We start from the raw sequence: 21,759 nt of genomic DNA on the forward strand, positions 1-21,759 counted from the left end.
AAAAAGAGGGTTGCTTTGTTTCTACAACTAGAAAAACCTCCACCAAAATCTTCTACATCTGTACCAACCATCCACCTTCAGACACAACACCCCTTTTTCTTTCTGCAGCAAAGAAGGCGTAATTGCTCTAACAGTGCCACAGGCCTCTCCTTTTGGGTTGGCACTATCATCAGCTGCTTCTTTTCCCAGCTCAACTGCTTGTTGTTGAGAGAGTGGTTGGAGGACTAGGAAGTATAACAGAAATTTGGGATTAGCCCTGTCTACCTTCAGCTATATGGGGAAAGAAACCCACTGCTGTGTAAGAGCTGAGGCTGTATTAAAATTTATCAATCCTAAATGCTACATTGTTGTAAAGGTAAATATCTTTTTGAATAGTCAGTAATATATAACCAATGACATGATAAATGGATTTGGTTGTAATTATTTTTATGTTACAAAAATAGACAATAGCTTCCTCTTGCTCAGCAAAATAAAATAGCATACAGTTTTAAATTTGCCACGTGCATAAAATACTGTAAGTGAATGTGGAGAGCAGTAACATTATTTTTTAGTTACCAAGAAAGCTAAAAAATAGTGGTAGAGTTGATGTTTTGTTTGTTGTCATTATTTGGGTATCACCCTTTCCTTTGTCTATTTTCTTTTTTCTTTTTTTTTCTTTTTTTTTAATGTTCTTTTTAGAGATTCAGATAAAGCCTTTGGGGAAAAATATGAGAGAAGTCAGTGTCTCAGGCTGAATTTTTTCTATCTCCACCCTAACAATTGCTGCAGGTGGGCAGCTCCCTGGTAGCCTCTCCCACCAACCTCTGCTCTTATATCCCTTGATACAGCTGAACTGATGATAGAAGATTGTTATTCCTTCTCCACATCCCTCTCTCCTCACTCAGAATAATTCTGAGGGAGGGTCAGAGAGAAATGCTACTGAAAGCAGAGAAATTGAAGTCTGCGACTGCTTGTAGCTGGAGTCCTTCGTTCCTAGGCACCAGGAAGCACAGATTACTTCTGGTCGCTGTGCGGAGGAGGGCTCGTGGTTCCTGCACTGTTGATGTATGCGGTCCTGTCCTTAGCAGCAGGAGAACACTGAGCGTGGAAGTCCCACATGGATAATTGCTCCCTTTTTTTGACTTCACAGCAGCTTCTCAGCGCCGCAGTTATTCATGCTGCCGCAGGCCTTTTGAACACGCTCAGGATGAGTTTCAGACTCCTGAACCCTACAGAACACTTGCAGCTCGGGCTGGCGCTGGGGGAGGCTGCGGTGGGCTGGGCTGCAGAACGGACACTGTCTCCTCTTTGTAGGGACTCTGTGGAGGGGCATAATCAGACGCTTGTTTTGGGTCATAACTGCTCATGCTTTAGGGGGCTGTGGGACTTGATTCTTTGATTCTCTCCTAACTAAAAAAAAAATTTTACTACAGAAGCAGCATCAAAACAGTATTTTGTTTAATTTACTCTTCACATGGAAAGAAAATTAACACATATTGGCATTTTTTGATGATGTAATACAAGGTGCGTGTGAAATGGCAAGGGGCAGCTGCTGTATTCTCAAGGCTAAATCTCCCTTCACTGCTTTGGGTGAGGAACGTATGTAGAGAGGAATGTAAAAGATCACAGCACTGTGTTATTAATCATGGCAAAGCAGAGATAGCTTGTCAGACGCATTATTTGAAGTATTATGCATAATGTACTAAAGATATCCATATCTTATATTAAACATTTGTTCTAGGATTCATCTAAGTGACAGCTTAATATACTACTTACTTCTGTGTGATAACACTTCCTATTCTTTTTGTTCCTTCACTCTCTAAAGCCAGCTATAATAATGCAAAATGAACATTTCCAGTTCTGTCAAGCATTTTAAACCCATCTATTTCTAATACCACCCACTGCTTTTAATCCTAATAGGATTTTTAACTTTTTTTGTCTGTGCTCCCCCCCCCCCCAGGAGCTACTAAAATTTAAAAGAAACTCTTTCCTAAGTAAATGGAACATGGAGTTCAGGAATAGCCAACCCTTTCCTTCACTGAGCATACCTGATGTCTCCTATGCCAAAGGATCTTTTTGCTTCTATTTAGTGTCTTAATGAGCAAACTGCTAAGTTGCTTTAAAAGTTAGAAAGTGAGCAGTCAGTATTTTTTTTTTAATATCATTTTTAACTCTATAAAAGACCTTACAGAAGTGACAAAGAATTACACTGTAATAAGAGGCTCTCTTTCTGAAAAGGCTTTTGTAGTCCCTGATAGGCCTTTCATGCTATAAATTATTTGCTAATCATTTAAGCAGTGAGAAACTACTTGCAGTGGAATTGACTTTAAAAATCTTAATTAAGGGCTTTATGTTTGAATGTTTGTGAGGATAAGAGATGTTTACATGAATAGGTACAGTGAATAAGACAAATGGCAGACTTGCAAGATACCACAAGTGACTGAATGGAACGAACAGATGTCCAAGGCAAGAAAATAAATATGAAGTGATTGTCAGCCTGGATGTTCTAGCAGTGTCCCAGGATTTGTTCCTTTTTCCAGGGTACACAGCTGGCAAAGTACCAACTGAATGATGTTGCAGGAATGCACAGGCATTTGCTGTGGGCTTTGCAGCTGCTCTGCCAGGTTGTGACTCCCCTAATTTCTTTCTTTCTGAGGGGAGCTGGCTTGTTTGCCCAGCAGCAGGGAGGGTGCCTGGCCCTCACCACTCTTCCACGGGTGCCAGCGCAAGGAAGGTAGCTTGTAGCAGCAGGGACAGCGGCAGCTGATTGCCTGTCAGGTGCAGGGTTTGACACCAGCAGTTTTAAAGTCAGGTTTCAGGCTCTCTGCCTTCCTTGTGCGATTTCAGTGGGACCGCTAAGACGAGACAAGGATTTGCTCACTGAGGGAATAAGGTGGATTTAGTGCCACCGCTGGGGAGCAGCAGATAGAGTACGTTCTCCCTTTAGTGTGCTAGAGCAGCCTCTCCCACTATTCTGCCACTGGGATTGGGACAGGGCTCATGATGCGGTCCCAGAGGCAGCAGCACTGTTGGGTGCTGATGGGTGCTGCGTCATCTCCTCTTCACTCTTCATGTGATATACATGGAGACAAGGAGCTCTGTCCTTGCTATTCGTGTATCCCTCTGAAGATGAGCAAATATAGGGGGAAAGGCATAAAATAACTTGATTTTTACCTTTGGTTTTTCATTTTCATTATTTTAACAGAGAAATAGTAATAGTCAGCTTAGCCTTAGCATCTTGAGAACTGGTAATCATCACTGATGTGCAGTAAACGTCCTCTGAGAACCGAAGGTGTAGAGAAGGGAGTGAATCACAGATTTCCTGCAGAGAACCGAACTACAAGCAGCAAGAAAGAACTGAAAGAAAAGAGAACTCTTTTATAACCAGACTTTAATAAACCACTACCTTTCACAATCTATAGCAAACCAGTCAGTATGGAGAAAAAGAAGAAAGAAAAAGGAAAATTTAAGATGGGCTAGTTGAGCTAGATAGATGACCTGTTTCTTATCTACAAGTCTGGGCTTACTGAAAGATCATTCCGCTTCTCAGCTAGATATTTTTATTGACCTAAATGGTTTCTCTTCCAACTTTTTTCTTGCATTTTTAGTAAGGAAGAGAACTCCTGACCTGCTAATCTGAAATTCCCCCTCACACCCCACAACCCACCCCCTCACCTCACCCCAAACATGTAAGTGCACATGCTTTTAGTCTGGCTCTTGTGCTTCTCCCCCACCTGCATCTTCAGATTCTGTTAATTTATGGTCACAGCTATCAAACTGTATAAAAATCAGACCTGTAATCTGAAAGCCTATTTATAGTATTTAAAGCATTATGTGACTATAGTCAACCTGTAATCAAGTCAGGATTCTCATATATGGTTTAAACTCCTAAACTTATCCTCCTTTTTTAAACTTTGAATCCACTTTAGTATAGTCACTGCCTAGTCTGTCAAAAAAAGAAAATCCTAGCAGATAGAATGACCATCTTGAGACCAGTGCATTCAAGTTCCTCCTGTATCTGTACCTGTTTAGGTATACTTTTTCCTGTTAAAATGCTGTTACGGATGCTGGGCATGAAGTCCATGAGCCTCAACACTTAAGTGAACTGTTAAACTCTGACACAGTCTTCTGAAGGCATCTGTTTGCCTGATGTTAGTTAAACTGGCAGATGATTAACCTGCGTTTTTTGAGCTCACTGCTATGTTAATAAAGGCTTACACTAATCAGTTTGTGTAAAAAGACTTCCTGTGCCCACTGCCTTACTTTAGGATGAGAACTTTCTGCTTTTTTGATACCTTATTCCATTTTGTATTGTTCAAGTAGGTTCTTGTCTAATGGGAAAAGATTTTGAAGACCGTTGTGTCTCTTTAATCACTAATGGCATAATTTTGTACGTTGTTTTCTGTGTGTAACAGAAAATACTCTTTTCTTCTCTGTCATTCTAACTTAGTAGCCTCAAAAAAGTAAATACCAGGAACTTAGATTTTTTAATGCAGAAGGACCATAATAGGACAAAACCAACAGATTTTACAAACATTTTTGAAAGGCAAGTAAAAGCTTGTATGCTTGGATGGTTTTAAAAGTAATAAAATTCATTGTACACTGTTGTCATTGTTCACACTTCTTGCCTGTAATTTTTAGGCTTAAATAGAAAACAAATTTTAATTAAGGAATAAGAGTGATGAAGATGCTTTTGAAATGGGCAGAATTTTCTTATTTCTCTAAAATTCTGAATAAGTGTGTAAAACGGCAGAATTTTCATGATAGATATGAGTTAAAAATTACAGTTCTGTAACTGAAATTATTAACAGAGTAAATTGAGTAAATTGGTGATCAAGCATTCTGCTGGTCTATATTTCAGATAATCATTACTTTTTTAAATGTGACTAGTTAGTCACTAGTTTTAAATGTAACTATTTTGCATGATATTCTAACATGGCAGGTGTGTCTCTGTGCAAGTTACAGTAGGAATTTTTTTTTTCAGAAGTCCAGAAGGAACAAACTGAAACATGTTAACATTTTAAAAATAGTAAATATTCTTAAATATATTAGAATTTAAATGGAAAAATGTGAAACAACAAACTTTTGCCCTATTTAAACAAGTCAAAATGATTAGGTTTCTTTTGGATTCCAAAATTGTTGAAATAGACTGCTTTTACAAAGTGTCACCAGGATTATTTTGGTTGGTTGGTTGGTTCAGATGGAATTACTTTTTTTCTGATGGAAAGTTCTTTTCCCAGAATATTCTGACCAACTCTTATTTCAGGTATCTACATTTTTTTTTTACTGACAATCCTTTTCTTACCCCAAAGTAGATTTTGAAATTGGTCTTGATTTATGCTGCCCTGATAGCAGAACCAGGCCTTTATATTAAGATGCTTTGAGTTAGAAGCACACAAAACTTGCAAGAATAGATTATGAAAACCAGACAGGCTACTCTGTTTAATTCACAGGCATATAAAGCTGTTAATATTGTATACAGAGATGAAAACTTATATATATATATATATATATATATATTTTGTCATGGATGGATCTGTGATTTAGTCTAGAAACAGCAAAGCATTAGTTTACCAATACTGCCATTTAGTGGTCTGTAGATGATCAGCTGGTATATTACTGTGTAGTTTCTCCTGTCATTTGGCAGCATTTTAGTTAATGCGTTGCTCTTGCATTAAGTCCAGCATTTTACATACTAGAGAGAGCTAATGTCTTGTTCTCTAAAAGGTTAATTATGTTACAGCTGAATCCAACTTTTAAAGCAACTTTCCTGTAGTTTCTTTTTGCCTTTTTTTTCCTTTGCTGTTGTTTTGAACAGTGCAGGTACAAATTTTTAATGTTTTACATTTACTTAAATATCTTTAAATCAGCATATTTTTCTTCTCTAGTCTTAAAAAAAGATGTAATTAATGATTTTTTTTTTCCCACTTTATTAATAGGCAAGTGCAAGCTCTTTGCATTCCAGCCATTCACCTGCACATGACAGCAGCCACCATGCAAGTCAGCCAGCAAGACTTTGAAAAGGCTCAAGAGCAGCTGAAGCTTTTGAAAAAGGATCCTGGGAATGAAGTTAAGTTGAAGCTCTACGCTTTGTTTAAACAGGTAGGCTTGACTTGTTTTGTTTTTTAAGAGGAAATTATAATCTGAGGGGATAGACCCATAATATATATATTTAAAGTAAATAGTTAAAATATAGGCGGTTCTAATGTGTTATGTCTTAAGAAGCTTTTCATTTCAAGCAGTCAAATCCTGTTTCTGAAATGCTAGCCCCTCAAATTCTGCCTGAATTCAGAAGGAAGGCAGAGTGTTTCATCTTGTAAACTGTCCTTCAAATAGAAACCTTTATTCAAAGGACTTGAACCGAATTACATCCACTGTGTGATGCCTTCCATATAATATGCCCTGTATTCATGTAGCACAGGAAAATTGCTGGTGCTCAGGAAAAAAAGGGAATGCCACATGCTTTCTCTTAACTTTGTTTTATCTGCAGACAGTCATCTGGTCCTATAATCTAGCAGTATTAACATTTGAAGGTTGACTTTGTGGTATGGTTTTTGCTTGCTTGTTTGCTTTTATTTCAAGGAACTCTTCCTCCACACTTACTCTGAGTGAAGGTTATTTACTACAGCATGGAAGGAAGCTATGTAGATACTGCTGCAAGTCCTTAGGGGGATTTGTACTGGTATGTAGGGAAGTATTTGTAAATCAAATTTGGCTACAGGGTCAGTACAGGCCATGGCTTGTTGAAGGTGGCAATCAATCATCCTTTTAAAAAATCATCTTAAAGATAATAGAATGTTTCAGGTAATTTCAGTAACTAACAATAATGGCTCATAAATACATCTTTTCTTTTTTATCCACCAACTCTAAATATTTATCTATATAATATAATAGCATACCTTTCTTCAGGAAAAATAATTATAGAGTACTTTAGAATAGCTGAGACTTTTGCAGGTCATCTTGTCCAACCACCTTGCTCAAAGCAGGGCCAGCTGTGAAGTTAGTTCCAGTTTACTAGATCTTAAATAATGATATATTTGTTCAAACAACTTACGCTTTTAAAACTTTCTTTTTAATAACAATTTTGAGATAGTTTGCTGAGAATATATTTATACATGTATATTTTTTAATTAATATCTCTTATTGGTTAGGGGCATCTGAAAGCCAGCCCCAGCCATTAGGAAATGGCAGACAGAGAAGTTTCATGGTATGCAGACTGTCTGAATGTAGCTCAACAGTTAGATTTTCCTTCCCTCAGAGCTGAATTTTGTATTCTGATCACATAAATCTTCCTAAAGGTTGTTTTCTTTTCTACTAAGACATCTGACTTTAAACAAAGATTTAGTTTGTTTCGCTTTCTTCCCAGGCTACTGAGGGTCCCTGCAATTCTCCCAAACCAGGTATGCTGGACTTTGTTAAGAAGGCCAAATGGGATGCATGGAATTCTCTTCGCAATTTGTCTCAGGTGATGATATCTATAGTTCACCTAGCTACTTTCTAAATTACTGTAGCTTCAAGTGCCTGGTATGTAAATGAATGGTATGTAAACATATTATGTGCTAGCTAGGGCCTCTGCTTCAGGCACCAAAGTGTTTCCACTGTATTCTCATAATCATTTCAATACTTTAATGTTTGGAGATTTTTTTTTTCTGTGTAAGCCTAGTTTTAAGTTACTACTAACAGCTTGTATCAATGTAAGAGATCTTATGTGTGTACTGACTTACCGTAAAAATGTAGTTTTTAACATTATGTTGTATTCTACTGTTCCCTTTAAGGGAGAGATGGATTGAGCCTCACTCTTCTTGTTCCTTGACTTGTGATCCTTCTCTCTGTTGCTCTCATAGATCTTACTGTTATATGGAGGTAGATTAAACATCTGGATTGGGAGGTTCCAAAAAAGCCTTCCATCTGTAGCAAGTCCTACCAGTCATTAAAGAAAGGAAAAATTGTCTTATTCACTCTTTCTATCAAATGCAGAAGTACAAGAATTAAATGCTCTTGGAGGGAGGCTATATGGTGAAGATTCATACATAGTTTTCCTTTAGCCAAAATGAAAATTCTACCTTGAGAGCACAGAATTAGGCCTCTCCTGTAATTTCACATGCTACTAAACATTGCATGTCTGTCTTTCTCTCTCTCTCTCTCTTTCTCTCTCTCTCTCCCTGTTTAGACAAAGAACAAATCTGTGAATCCAGCATGATATTGATAAGTTTGTCACCTTAAAAAATCGGTCTCTAACTAAAAGACTAGAAAAAAGTCGCTATAAAAATGGTGTATTGAGAGCCTCTTTTCGTTCTTGCTCAGTTGATCTTGAGATTTTTCTTACCTTTTACAACCTTTTGAGAAGTCTTTATCTGAAGTGAAATGAGCAGGCAGAATATAGAATCAAAGGTACATAAGTATTCTATTTTCATGCAGATTGTCTTAAGTCTGATATTACACATAGCTATTGCATGTAGCACAGTTTCTTCCACTTGTAGTAACTGAAGAAAACATAAGCTTTACAAACAGGCTGTGTCACTAATTCATTAGGCCTGCTGTTGGGAATAGTTTTGGATGTTAGTCATAGATGCTACTTAACACAGCTTTTCTTTTTTTTTTTTTTTAATGTGCTTTGAAATATTTCATTTGCCTATGATACGTGTGTTGAAAGAAATTCAGTTAGGTCAGAATATCACTGTGGGTGAGCTGGGGAAAGGATAGGAACCAGGAAAGGTTTTGTGGTGGTGGTTGTTTTTTTTTAGATGGCACTGTGCATCTTTTGGAAGTAGTTAAAATACTCAAGGAGAAGAATCTACTCTTGAAGCTATAGTTGAGAGGGAATAAATATTTTCACGTATTAGAGATTCCAGAAATTCTTGAAGTATAACATCGTTTCAAGGAAATAGATGTAACAACCAAGCATTTGCAATTTTTTTTAATCACTACTTACTGTAGACATGAGGGGGGAGAGTTTTTTAGGCCTTTGCATGTCATGTTTGTGCTAAATGCTAACTAGTGTCTGTAAGAAATTTAAGTGCCATGGATCCATTTCAGTATTCTTATTTCCAGCAAAACATAATGTTCTAAAATAAAATTTGTTGTTGTTGGAGAAGTGGCCAACTGGAAAGCAGCAATAAAGGATTCATGAATTGAAGTGTGTAAATGCTGTGATTATGACAGAGGGCTTTCAGGTATTCTCACGCATGGATAGGGACATTTCTCAAAAAAATAATGTCATTATCATTGCAACATTTATGTACTTTATTTTGCAGATCCTTTGTTGCTGTTTTCCAGCTGAATTTAATCACAATCTGCAATGTTTAAGTACAATATCTTCATATTCTTACCTTAATTAGCATGCTTTCTAATTGAAAGATTTTTTTCATTTATCCTGGGGTCATGTTCCCCTTCTTTTTATGGCTTCCCATTTTAAGAATAGAAGAACAAACTGGTTTGGATTTCAACATTTGATAATCTTGTTGGTTTTTTCTCTTTGCAGGATAATGCCAAGCAGAAATACACTGAGCTTGTCTCAAGTCTGGTCTCTGCAGAATCTTCTAGCCAGGTGAAAGATGCTGCTCCAGAAGAGAGCAGACATGATGGCTATGAAACAATAATAGTTACTACCAAAAACAACATCACAAAGATAATGCTTAACCGACCTGAGAAGAAAAATGCCATCAGCCATAAGGTAAAGAAACTGACTTGGGAGGTTTAACTGTTTTTTCTTTCGTGGGTAAGTTACTTAAGCTTTTAAATGATTATTGCTACAGGTTTAACAGAACTTACTTAAGCATAGTGGTCTGAATCTTATGAAGGTTTAGTGTCTTAACTCCAACTACAGTCTGAGGTATAGTGATGCCATATAGAATCAAATCACTCTGCTAATGTTTTACAAGCGTTTAAAAGATTGATGTTTGCTGTGCCTTTTTTTTCTTTTTTTTTTTTTTTTTTTAACTTAGTATAGAGTTATGGTCAGCGCTGAACTAAAACAGCAACCTGTAGGAAGACCCGTTTGCTTTCTGGAAACAAGATTTGACTGTAGTCTTGCTTATAACAAAGAATGTGGACAGCCTACTTTGGCTCAGCAGTACTGTATTTATCTCTGTATAGTTGTCCTGTTTCTATAGCTCTCTTTAAGAGGAAATGCATCTTGTTGGAGAAGCCACATAATCATCCTGTTTCACAACTGCAGAAATGCCAGAGCTAGGACTCTGGCCCTCATTGCTAATTCTTTAATATATTATTTTGCCCGCTTGTCATACTACTTTTCAGGTTTTAAAATAAGCTGTTTCCAGTTAATGTTTATCTCCCAAAGGACCTTATTTTGACTTTTAGATTTTCATTGGAAGTCTGAGTATTGCAAGCTTATGTCTTTGTGGTCAGAAATACTGCAGTACTTCCTATGGATGCATGTTTTGTACATATTTAAAAGAACCATCCTTAAACTATCTCCCAAGCTCCTTAGTGTGGATCTCCTTTTTATGATCTCTTACAGCATCACAATTGTTCTTTGTTGATTTTTGTCTTATGCAGATGTACAGAGAAATTATCAAAGCGCTTGAAGAAGCTGCCAAAGATGATTCTACCATAGCAGTTATTACTGGTATTGCATTTTTTATGCCTCTCTTAAATTTATTTTATTTTATGCCAAAATACAATCCTGACATGAGCTATCTACATGTCTTTAAGCTAAGACAGAATTGTATATAAGTGAGGAAATTGCTTCCTTTAGTATAGACCAAAAGTTTTCCAAAGCATTTTGACAAAATTCTATAAAAGATGGTGTTTCAAATTTTTCAGTTGGCTTGCTGGTATGTCAAAACATCTTTCTGAGATGCAAGATGAACATGAGATACTCTAAAAGCTATATTACTTTTAAGTAGCTGATCTGTCTGCTCCACAGCTTCTTCACCATAGCTTTTAGAGTTCGTTTGGATGGCTTTAGTCTATTTTGTCTACCTCTGTCATACATCAGAAAATGTTAAAAACAAACAAACCTCTCAAATACTGCCCTGGAATACTTAACAGAAGTTCACAGTTCATCTTTACTTATGATCATACAGAAAAAACTGTTACTTGATTTTGATTTTTCTGTGTCTGTCATGGAAAAGAGTTGTCCATACAAGCTGCAGTCTGGCCCACCTGTATACATCTCAGTCACCACATACATGATGTGTACAACTGGACAACTGCAGCTATCATGCAAAAGGGCAGTCTAAAGTCAAGCTACCTGTGAAGTCATGTTGTTCTGGTGACATCGTATTTGAATTCTAGGGAGGACTCTTTGGTCTGCTTCTGTCTGACACTGACTGAACAACACTGTATCAGGGGCAGGTGAGAGGAAAAGAGTGGCTGTGGCAGGCTCTGCCTGTGTGGCTTGTCCTCATTGCAGTTAGGTATGCTTTTGAGCATACAGCTAGAAAATTAGTCAAAGCTTAAGGCTTGCAGCTAAGTAGTGTGGACACAAGGTGATTTGGGGCTTGAGCAAGTTTACCCTTTGTCACTTCCGAGGTAATTGTGTATGTGTTCATCTCTACTATCATCTTTACGAACACTCTCATATTCCCAGGGCACTGAATTTCCTTTCATTAGCCATGACTAAGCACATCAATCCTTAAAGCATGGGAAAGGCTCTTCATACAGCTAGAATATGTATCAAGTGTATAGCTAGGAGTAAACGGCAAACTCTCCTGCACAAACCTTTCTATTCCATTTTAAATAGTTAGTAAGAGCACTGCAGCATAAAGTAATACATATACTAAACAGAGAAAAGCCTGATCTGTAAATATCCTCATGGAACAGAGGATGATTTAGAGAATTAAATCATGCAGTCATCGTCCTCTCTAGCTTTTAAATAGTCATTGCTTTTTCCACTGTGTCTCAAACTCTCTTATGCCTTTGCCAACTACTTCCTATTGAAAAATACATCATTTAGTACAGTGATTTCAATGCAGTGCTGTCATTGGTCTCCTTAGACTGCTATGCCATTTTCCCAATAGGACATAATAAAAGCAAAACTTGCACTGTATTTTAAATATGTTATTCTATCTGCTCCGATTCCTGTGTCAGTTTGAAGGGGAGTGAAGGGAAATGCATAAACTTATACCTATGTGTGTATATATAAAATATATATACATTATATATAATAATATATTTTTCTGTTTTAAAAAATATTTCTTCGTGCTTTGTGAATGATTGTGAACTGACAGAAGAAAGCTGAACAAGTACTTGGGGAGAGAAATAAAAGACACTTTTCATTTGACGGTATTATGCTAAACTGTAGATGTCCTTTAAGATACTTTTTCTACTTTGAGACAATTCCTCTGATTACTTAATATTGTTAGAATGAAATTCTTTTGTAAATGTAATCCACTCAGAAAACATTGCTGCGTTTTTTTTGTGTGTGTTCTTTCTGCAGGAAATGGAGAGTACTATTGTAGTGGAAATGATCTGAATAATTTTACTAATGTCCAAGCTGGTCAAACTGAGAAGATGGCAAAAGATGGAGCACTACTACTCAGGTAGATCATCTTGGTTTCATATATGCCTAAATTACTGTAAATTACATTTGCAGGCCTTGTTAGAAAGCATGACAGTAGGGACTGAGTTATGCTAAGTACAATACATCTGGTTAGGTGACTGTGTCAAAGAGCTCAGAATGTACATATACACAAGGACTATGTGGGAGAAGCAGTATTAATCACATCAAATAAAGGAGGAAATGAGATGCATACTAGAAATTGTTTTTTAAGTACAGTGATACTTGAAACTTGGTTTTATTTTTAAGCCCCAAAGTCTGTGCAGATAATGCTAAAAACATGATTTTGTCTTTATCAGCTGTAAACTGCAATGAAAAAAATGATCATTTTTTGCTATAAAGCAATGTCTCCACTAGCAGGATATGCTAAGATACCTTCACTGGCATGTTGCTTTCTATAGAGACTAGGTATTACAGGCTTGCCCAAAATGCCCCAGGAAGTCTGATACCTTAATTCCATCCTTTAGTCTCAATCTATTTGTTAAATTATTTTATCTTCTATGGTAAGAAGATAAAATAAATTAAGAGAAGACTCTGGTCTTTTGAGGAAGATCAGAGACATCATCTGAGACAGTGGCTGAAATAGTTCTTGCAACAAACAACAGTCTTTCTTTCCTGCTCAGTTTTAAGCAGATTTTGTCCTCCTTTTATGTCTATACATGACTATTTCATTTGAGAGATGCTTGCCAGTTTAGATTCTTATCTTAAGCACTTACAATTGATGGAAAATCTGAAATATGCAGAAAAGCAAATGGTGTTTTTGGTTTGTTTTAAAGATGAATTGCAAGTACTTAGTTTTGTGGCTTTTACTTAGGCAAGCTATCTTTGCATCACGGTTGCCCCTGCAAAGTACAATGACACAGTCCTAAACTGTTACTAAAATGTTGTTCAGCAACATTTGGCAAGTGTTCCAACCAGCCATGCTTTTGTAGGACATTCATCACAATGCACAGTCTCACATGTATACTTCATGATCTTTCACCTTGCTCTTGTCAGAAGACTGTATTTGTTATCCTGTTGATATTGCCCAAGTGCAGTGCTTCATTACAACTGATGCACAGAGGGGCCAGAGGAGTGGAGTCATCACAGCTGTTCACTTTTGGAAAAAAAAAATTGAGAATCTATCTTGCACTCTTTGGATGGTGCAGTAGCTGTCAAATAAAACACTTTTTTTTCCCCAAACATGTACAGAAGAGCACTAGGGAAATCTGAGTTGTAGTTGCATCACAGTTCTGGTGCCCGCTGGAGCTTCATGGCAGAACAGAATCTATGAAGAGAAAGAATATCCCAAGAATGGAATTGGGATGGATAGATAGGTAGGCAAGTAGGTAGATAGGGCAAAAGATTGTTCTTGTTAGTTAGCTGTAGTCAATAACTGTAGTTCCAGAACACAGCACTTTCATAATTTGATTGCAGCATCTAAGAAAGCTGGGCTGACATGCATGTATTTGGATCTTGGTCAGGAAATAGAGGTATTTCAGGTAGCGCTTATTTTCTTTGTCAATATTCATCTGAAAAAGGTCAGAACATATGCTACCTAGGACATAACCCATGTTTTTTGTAGTACCTAATCATGTCTGTTTGAAAGTAGTTTATATTTCATGCTCTCACATTCTGTTTTTCCTTCTCTCCAGAGAGTTTGTTGCACATTTTATTGATTTTCCTAAACCACTGATTGCAGTGGTGAACGGCCCAGCCATTGGAATCTCTGTAACGCTCCTTGGATTGTGTGACATTGTCTACGCTTCTGACCTGGTGAGTACATTACATAGCTGATCCGAAGACAGTATCTAAAGGTCTCTAGCAAGTGTTATTTGGTCTAGAGTAATCCGGCAGAAAAGCACACACTAGTGTAAGAACTTCTTATGTCATATTGAGGAACACTTATATTAATTAGCAATATAGTCATGCATCAGCTGATGCTTAACATGTGTGGAATTTCTTCGCTGTGGTTACATTACCAAGGTACTGAGCTTCAGTTTAGAAACTTTACTGTACTTTTTACTGTACCAAGAGGTACAGTAGCTGATGTGAGACAATAACTGCAAAGCCACTTGGGGCAAGGTGTGGGGAGAACAAAAGATTAGTATGGAATGGGAGTGCAGTAACTAGCATTTTATCAAATCTATGTTTAAAGATAACTTGAAAAGCTTTGATTTATCCAGCTCAAGATTCTTTTTAAGAAGACTTACCAAATGTACAAAAAAGCTACATTAAAGCATAGCGCAGAATCCTATTATATCACTTACTTTTTGTGCCACTGATATTCTTTTGTTTAAAGTTAGTAAACAAACATAGAACTTAACCCCAGGTGTGAAATCATTTTAGGCAAGCTATTGCTTTCTGAGCTGGAATTGTCCGTAATGGGTGGTACTTTTGGATTCCTTCTTCAGCAGCTGTGTTGGATTTTTTCCCAAAGTCCCTGCTAGGTTGGTGGTTTACCACTGTGAGACTTAGGAAAATTGAGCTGCAAGGGTCCTTCTGCTTGCCCCAAAACACGGTCAATTAGGACCATGTCACTCCTGACAGATGACTGTATAATGTTCTTTATTTATTCAGTCTGTTCCAGTCCTTGAGTCTCTTTTTTGTTAGAAGCTTGTTGGGTTTTCCTTCTCTCTCTCCCCTGCCCCCCACCATCTGTTTTTTCTGGCTGCAGGCTGAACCTATTGTTCCTTGTTTGTGGATGTAAAGAACAGACTTTTCATTCTCCCTTGCAAAAGCCTCCAATGTACTTAAAACTATTAGATACCTCTCAGGTTTACCTCTACTCTTTCTGTCAATTCTTTTGGAGCTGAACAAGACCAATTAATGCAGTTGTTCCTCGTATGCTTTCTTAGACCTGTGACCAGCTCCTCTGGACTCCTTCCAGTCGTTCCAAGCCTCTCTTTAAGCGTAACGATACAAACTGGAAACACCACTCCAGCTCATGTTTTACCAATACAAAATAGAGCAGAATAATTTCTTCATGTTTCGCAGGCTGTGTTCCTGTTTTAACAGCCCAGAATGTCATTTGATTTGCATACAATTTGTGAACTGTCACAACCCCAGGATCCCTTACTGTGAAACTGCTAGTTAAACAGTTCCTATCCTATATTGTATTAACAATTACTCCTGCCAGACTTTATACTTATCTATATTAAATGGTATCTTTTTATTCATACTTACGCAATTTATTGAGACTATTTTGAATTCTAATCATTTTTCCTCAGCGGGATATCCCTTACAGCCATAACTTAGCATACCCTTAGCTGAAGATTAATCCAAATATTTGTTTGGTAATTTTGGCATCCTCTCCGCAGCACCTTCTCACTTGGATATATTTGCACTCATATTTGGACTTCCTTTTACTATTCATGTACATTATCACTGTAGTTGAATCTTACTTTGTGCCTTGTATTTCTAATTTTTTTAAATCTCTACATGTTCATACTGCTCTCATCCTTAGTCATCTGACCTATTTTTCGCTTCCTGTGTACTTGTGTTTAAAGTCAGTGAAGAGCTTATGATTTAGCTGAGACAATCTGCTAGTATCTGCCTACCCTCACTAGGACAGCTTTTCCATGTGTTCTTTGAGGAATTCTGTAGGGTCCAAGTGGGCCCTTCACCTAGTTTTTCAGAAGAGTTTTCCTATTATCTTTGAGTTTACTGAAGTCGTCTTAAAGGTGACTGTTCTCTCAGTCTTCCCTTCCCAGGATTGTAAACTCTCAGGCAGTAATGTCCTTCTCATTCAAATTACCTTTTACTTTCACATTTTGCACCAGTTTGGTTTGAGTGCCCTAGGCACTGGCTACCTATTCCAAAAATAGCAAACGTCAGTATTTTCAGGATCTCTTTTTATTCTCAGGTAGGTATTCACAGAACGAATTATTGCCAGCTATGTTTATGAGACACTACACAGACCAGTCTGACAACAGACTTGTTTGGGAATCAAGACTTTCTTGGGAATCAAGAAAAATTGCCTTCTGGTTGGATCTAGCTGCAGTTTTTGGGGCACCAGTGTGCATCACTGGTATAGTTCTTCTCCTCTTCCTACACCAGCATCAGTTATACCAACTTGTATCCTAGCAGATGCTGTCTAATATATTCTTACATACTTCCAATTTTGTGTGTCACATTCTTAGGAAGGTTATTGATCTGTCTGACTGTAAGGGTATCTGTGGTACAGTAAGCCATGCTTACCTTCTATTACAGTGAAAGCTGCATTGGCAACATCAGTTCATATTTTTAAATGGAAATAAAGTTGAGTATTTTGTCTTCCTTGCCAGATGTTGATGTAAGCTGTTAAAAATAAAGTTCTGCAGTTCAGTTTTAATTTGCAGTTGGGGTACTGTTCTGTATGATCTCAAGATGCATTTCTGCCACAGATTCTTTTAAAATTTGCATAAAATTTGAAGAAAGATTCACAATCACTTAAATTTTTCAGCAGTGAAATAAACTCAGAATGTGCCTTCAGGCAGCAAGGTACTTCTTAGCTATAAATTACTTGGCTATGTACTTAATAACTTTTAGAGCAGATGTCTATGAACATCCTTTCTATAAAGATTTTGCACATGCAAGTTAGTTTTTTGAAGTACTCCATTCAAATAAGGTAACTTCATCAATGGGATTATTAAGAAAAGGAAATCATGTTGTATAAACAAAGTCTTGTGTGCACTGAGATGAAGCTGTGTTACAGGATAATATTTAAAGCCTATTATAATAAAGGTTCAAATATATCTCTGGTAAACGCTGTTACAGCAGAAGCTTTAAAATGAAAACTAAATCCTAGTACTGTTGTCCTGTGAACTGGTTCTGAGGTTTGCTTTATTTCGATCTTATTTTTACTAGGCAACATTTCACACCCCATTTAGTCAACTTGGACAGAGTCCAGAAGGATGTTCTTCTTACCTGTTTCCAAAAATCATGGGCTTAGCCAAGGTAAGAACATCTGTACTATACATGGAATCTTTTGACCTCTCTGTGTTGTTATCCTCCAAGTAGGGTCACAGCAAGTGTCCTCAAAGAAAGCTCCTGTTGGTATCTCTTGAAATGAAGATTAAGAAATGTAATGACAGTATCAGCATAAGCACCATAAGAGAGTACTGAATGCTTCCAAATCCATACTGGGATGTTCATGAAAGTTTTCTGTCTCATGGCATCCTCCACCAGAGGAGAAAGACTTAAATCTGAGCAAGTACTTTATAAACCTAAAAATATCAAGGATAGTCTATTCAGTAAGGTACAGCCTACCAATCCCAGTTCTAGAAATCCTGGAATCACTGTAGGAAGTAAATAAATAAAATAATGATGAGGTAACTTCAGGTGACATCCTTGGAGCTCTGCTCAAATAGGCATGTAGACTCTTGAACAGTAGGAGATCTGTTCTTCTCAGAAAGCAGACATTAACAGTCAAAAGACTAGAACAATGTGAAATGGAAGTTTGCACCTTTCCTGTCAGATTCCTCAAGTCTTGAGTCTCACACTCTCTGCTTTCATTTAGGCAACTGAGATGTTGCTTTTCAACAAAAAGCTGACTGCAGCTGAAGCCTGTGCCCAGGGACTTGTGACTGAAGTCTTCCCCAACAGGACTTTTCAGAAGGAAGTTTGGGCAAGATTAAAAGCTTATGCAAGTCTTCCTAAAAATGTAAGTCTTTTTAGATTTTCTCCAATTTACAAGTCTGTAATATTCCCAGTTTTTCTGCCAGATTTACTCTGTTCTTTGGTTTCACTTCATTCTTAACTGAAATAACAAAGTTCAGTACATTTTCAGACACAGGTCTGTCCCAGTTCCTCCGCTGCTGAGGTAGATACCTTTCTTCTACCCTGAATGAATGTGACTTACTGGCAGAAATGCCTTAAAGATTAGCTACTTAATCCACTTACAGTCTGATGCACTTGTCTTTGATTCCTTCTCTTAGATTTTTATTTTGGCAGCAATTTAGGTTTAAGAGCCTTACTGCTGATTCTACAATATTATTATACTAATTATGCATTTCTTGAGTATTCAAGATGAGGCTGGGTGGGTGGCTTTACTGTTTCCTGAATTCACTCATCATGCTCACTTCTAGTAGTTCAGGTTTTGCAAAACTACTGCTTGAGTCACAATGATACTATGATGCATTGGAAATGAAAAGACAGTCGTACCAACTGTCAATAATGCAAGTTACATTTGGCATTGCAGACAGTTGAACAGGTCTCAGTCTTTACACCCATCTATTTAATTATGAGCACTGAGTGGGCTGATGTTTTGCTCCCCCGTGAGTCCCCATTTTATTAACACTTGTAGCAATTAAATACAATAGTTAGCTTATAGGTAAAAGACTGGCTTAAAATACAATATTAATGCAACTTAGTTTGAGTACAGCTATGCATTTATTGTGCTACTTCTGTAATAACTAAATTAAGGTATAGAGAAACATAACTTCCTTGTTCATGTTCCTCATTGAACGCAAGTATTTTTTCTCTCTTTCTCTTCCAGTCCTTGGCAGTGTCAAAGCAACTGTTACGAGGTGTGGAGAAGGAGAAGCTCCATGCAGTGAATGATCAAGAGTGTGAAGTCCTCAAGGAGAGGTGGTTGTCTGATGAATGTCTAAATGCTATTGTCAGCTTCTTTCAAAAGAAATCAAAGCTCTAATATTTACCAGTAGAATAATCTACCTTCTGACAATAGCCTTACATATCCTTATCCTTAATAAGCTTCCTTTTCAAATAATAATTCTTAGTCCTTTTGATGTGATATATTTCTAAGTACTGTGTTAAAACAGTTTCATAAAATCTAAAACAATGTTGTGTGCCTTGCATCCATTATGGATATTTAGGAGATATCTCTCCATACAATTTTGATGACAAGTACACTGGATCGTTCCATTTGTGATGCTAAGAAAAAAAATCACTACTTTATAGGGCAGCCATGACAATTCTGAATAATTACTAGAGCTAATTGTCTTCCAAAAGAAGCAACAGATTCAATAGCACTATATTTTGACAGCTCTTCAATTACTGACTTATGAGTGGTTGTTTTTATCCATCTGTGGGGCAGGAAATATTGTATTAATGTAAAATAAATATCACTATCTAATTAATGTCTTGCTACTTTACAGTACTACTGTAGTTACAGTACTACTAGCAGTAGTCCTACTACTGCTGTAAAGCATCCTCAGTGAGGGAGGAGGAATCCTTTAAAAATAATTCCTGGAGTTGTATTAATGTTGCTGTTTTGAAATGTGTTCAATTCAGAGGCCATGAAATAAACTGATTACCTGGCAGGGATTAGTGGCATCTTCTTAAGTTCTTTGTTTATAATACTAAAAATAATTCTTTGCCTTAGACAAGGGCAATATCTCTTCCTCTTTGATAGTACTTTGAGGGAAATGGGTTAAAACTAAATTTACTAGTTAAACTAGTAAATTTAAACATCAAAAGTGCTATAATAGTAAGTTTATAAGGCTTCTCAGCATCCCCACAAACAAATTAGGATCTCCCTTTGGTAGCCGCGGAACAAAATAGTAAGTACAAACTAGTCTTTCACCAGAAGAATAAATAAATATGCTAAGATAAATTCATTCAGATATAAACATGTCATAATTAATTTTATGCATATATACATACACACACATATATGCCAATGTACATATAAAAGAAAGGCTAGTCACTAGAAGACTTGCTGTAAGTCAGACTCCATAAACAAATACAACACAGTCTGTAATTTCAGTTGCTAATGAAGTATTTTCACAAAGCAGTAGATTTTGGAGTATTAGGAAGAAAAAGATGCAAATAGCTAAAAGATAAAAATAAGTAGGTCTTCTCCAAGTCATGTGTCTGCCTTAATGATTTTGAGTCCTTGGGATCAAATGCACATATATTGTGTTTGTGTTTTAAGTTCGGCACTTGCGTTTCCTCTGTATGTTCACAATTATGATAAATTTTCATCCATTTTTCTTACTTTGCAAACAACTTCCACTCCTTCAAAACATCTTGACACACATTCTGTTACTAATGGGTTATTATCTCTCAACTATCCAGTACCTTGCTGTAGGTCTCATCAGTCTGATAGTTGAGAGATTTGACTTATGTAAGTACATTCGTCAAACTATTAGGTGCTCCTGAAATGCTCAGAATGGTTTGACTGATGTGCTAAGAAAATGTGTACTCTTCAGGAGTAATATAAAGCTAGAGTGCTTGTATAGCAGAGCTGTCTGCCTTCTTGGATCATGATTGTCTTTTCAGTTTCCATGCTTTCCTGGATGGAAGGAAGCAAAGGCTAAAAATTCTCTTCTAAACAAGAACAGGTATGCACATCAAGTCTCAGAATTTATCCTTTTACTCACCAAGGCTACAACTTGTGTTGCTTTCACTGGTGGCCTAACTACTTATCTTCCTTCAGCCTACAGCCTTTGCTGGGGCTTACAATTTTCTGTTTCACTGACCAGTTCACCTACTGCTAAGGTTCTCTGTACTCTTAACTTCCTTCTCTCACGCTTTCTAGAGGCAAGCATTTGTGCTAATCCCATTCTCTATTTTTCTCCAAATTGTTTCCTAATGGTTCTCACACCAGGAAAAACCTGCTCCTTTTATTTCCTGTCATTTCTTAACATGATTTAGTGCAGCCTAGAACTCACATAGTTTCTTTGCAGTGTTTCTCAGGATCCATTGCACTATTGGGGACTAATTTGCACTCTTAACCACTGTAAGAGAAATTTCTTAGTAACATACAACGATCTCTTTCATGCTTTTATAAATAAAAAAAGGTGATTTTTCTCTTTGATTTTGCAGGAAACAATCTTCAGGAAAAAATACAAAAAAAATCTATAGAAACACAGGGATAAAAATATAGGGCTTGAGTGGAAATTGTGAAACCCATAACTGAATGATTTTTGACAAGAATTTGTGCACATATAAAGCCATATTTTGTCTGTTAATAGCTGATACAGCTTACAGTAAAGAAACTAATTTTTTGTGTTTTATTTTGCATTTGGACCAATTCTGCTTTTATGTGACATATTACTCAACAAATACGAAAACCACCAGGCTTCAGAATGGTCACAGTTGAGTGGGAAATAAATATGGTAATCTTAAATATGGCATTTATTTATCTAACCAGTAACAATATGAACTATGATTAAGAGTGGGAGACAAACTGAATGGTTACACATAGATCGCAGAACAACGGATAATCTTCACTGAATGCTTCTTTCATGACTGACCTTATACAACTATGTGCATGTAGCAGGCCCTGGAATAGAACAGCTCTTTGAAAGTGCGCACACACACACACACGT

At 36.9% G+C, this 21,759-nt stretch overlaps 1 protein-coding gene across 3 annotated transcripts in view; it reads left to right on the top strand.

Annotated features, from left to right (window-relative positions):
- The window catches only part of ECI2 (enoyl-CoA delta isomerase 2), a 36,398-nt gene extending 14,841 nt beyond the window's left edge, over nucleotides 1-21,557 (top strand). Inside the window, exons 2-12 of one of the 3 annotated variants that reach the window (XM_062570011.1) lie at nucleotides 5,919-6,081; nucleotides 7,346-7,444; nucleotides 9,461-9,652; nucleotides 10,498-10,567; nucleotides 12,383-12,485; nucleotides 14,137-14,257; nucleotides 17,330-17,419; nucleotides 17,982-18,125; nucleotides 18,960-19,051; nucleotides 20,708-20,769; nucleotides 21,254-21,557. In XM_062570011.1, coding sequence (XP_062425995.1) covers nucleotides 5,919-6,081; nucleotides 7,346-7,444; nucleotides 9,461-9,652; nucleotides 10,498-10,567; nucleotides 12,383-12,485; nucleotides 14,137-14,257; nucleotides 17,330-17,419; nucleotides 17,982-18,125; nucleotides 18,960-19,051; nucleotides 20,708-20,759 — 1,126 coding nt within the window. In that variant the 3' untranslated portion in view covers nucleotides 20,760-20,769; nucleotides 21,254-21,557. Of the gene's footprint in view, nucleotides 1-5,918; nucleotides 6,082-7,345; nucleotides 7,445-9,460; nucleotides 9,653-10,497; nucleotides 10,568-12,382; nucleotides 12,486-14,136; nucleotides 14,258-17,329; nucleotides 17,420-17,981; nucleotides 18,126-18,959; nucleotides 19,751-20,707 lie in introns of those variants that run through there. The other 2 variants (XM_062570012.1, XM_062570010.1) reach the window with 2 other exon arrangements.
- Nucleotides 21,558-21,759: the final 202 nt, after the last annotated feature.

The sequence above is a fragment of the Rhea pennata genome, chromosome 2 (assembly GCF_028389875.1).
Source record: "Rhea pennata isolate bPtePen1 chromosome 2, bPtePen1.pri, whole genome shotgun sequence".
Taxonomy (NCBI): domain Eukaryota; kingdom Metazoa; phylum Chordata; class Aves; order Rheiformes; family Rheidae; genus Rhea; species Rhea pennata.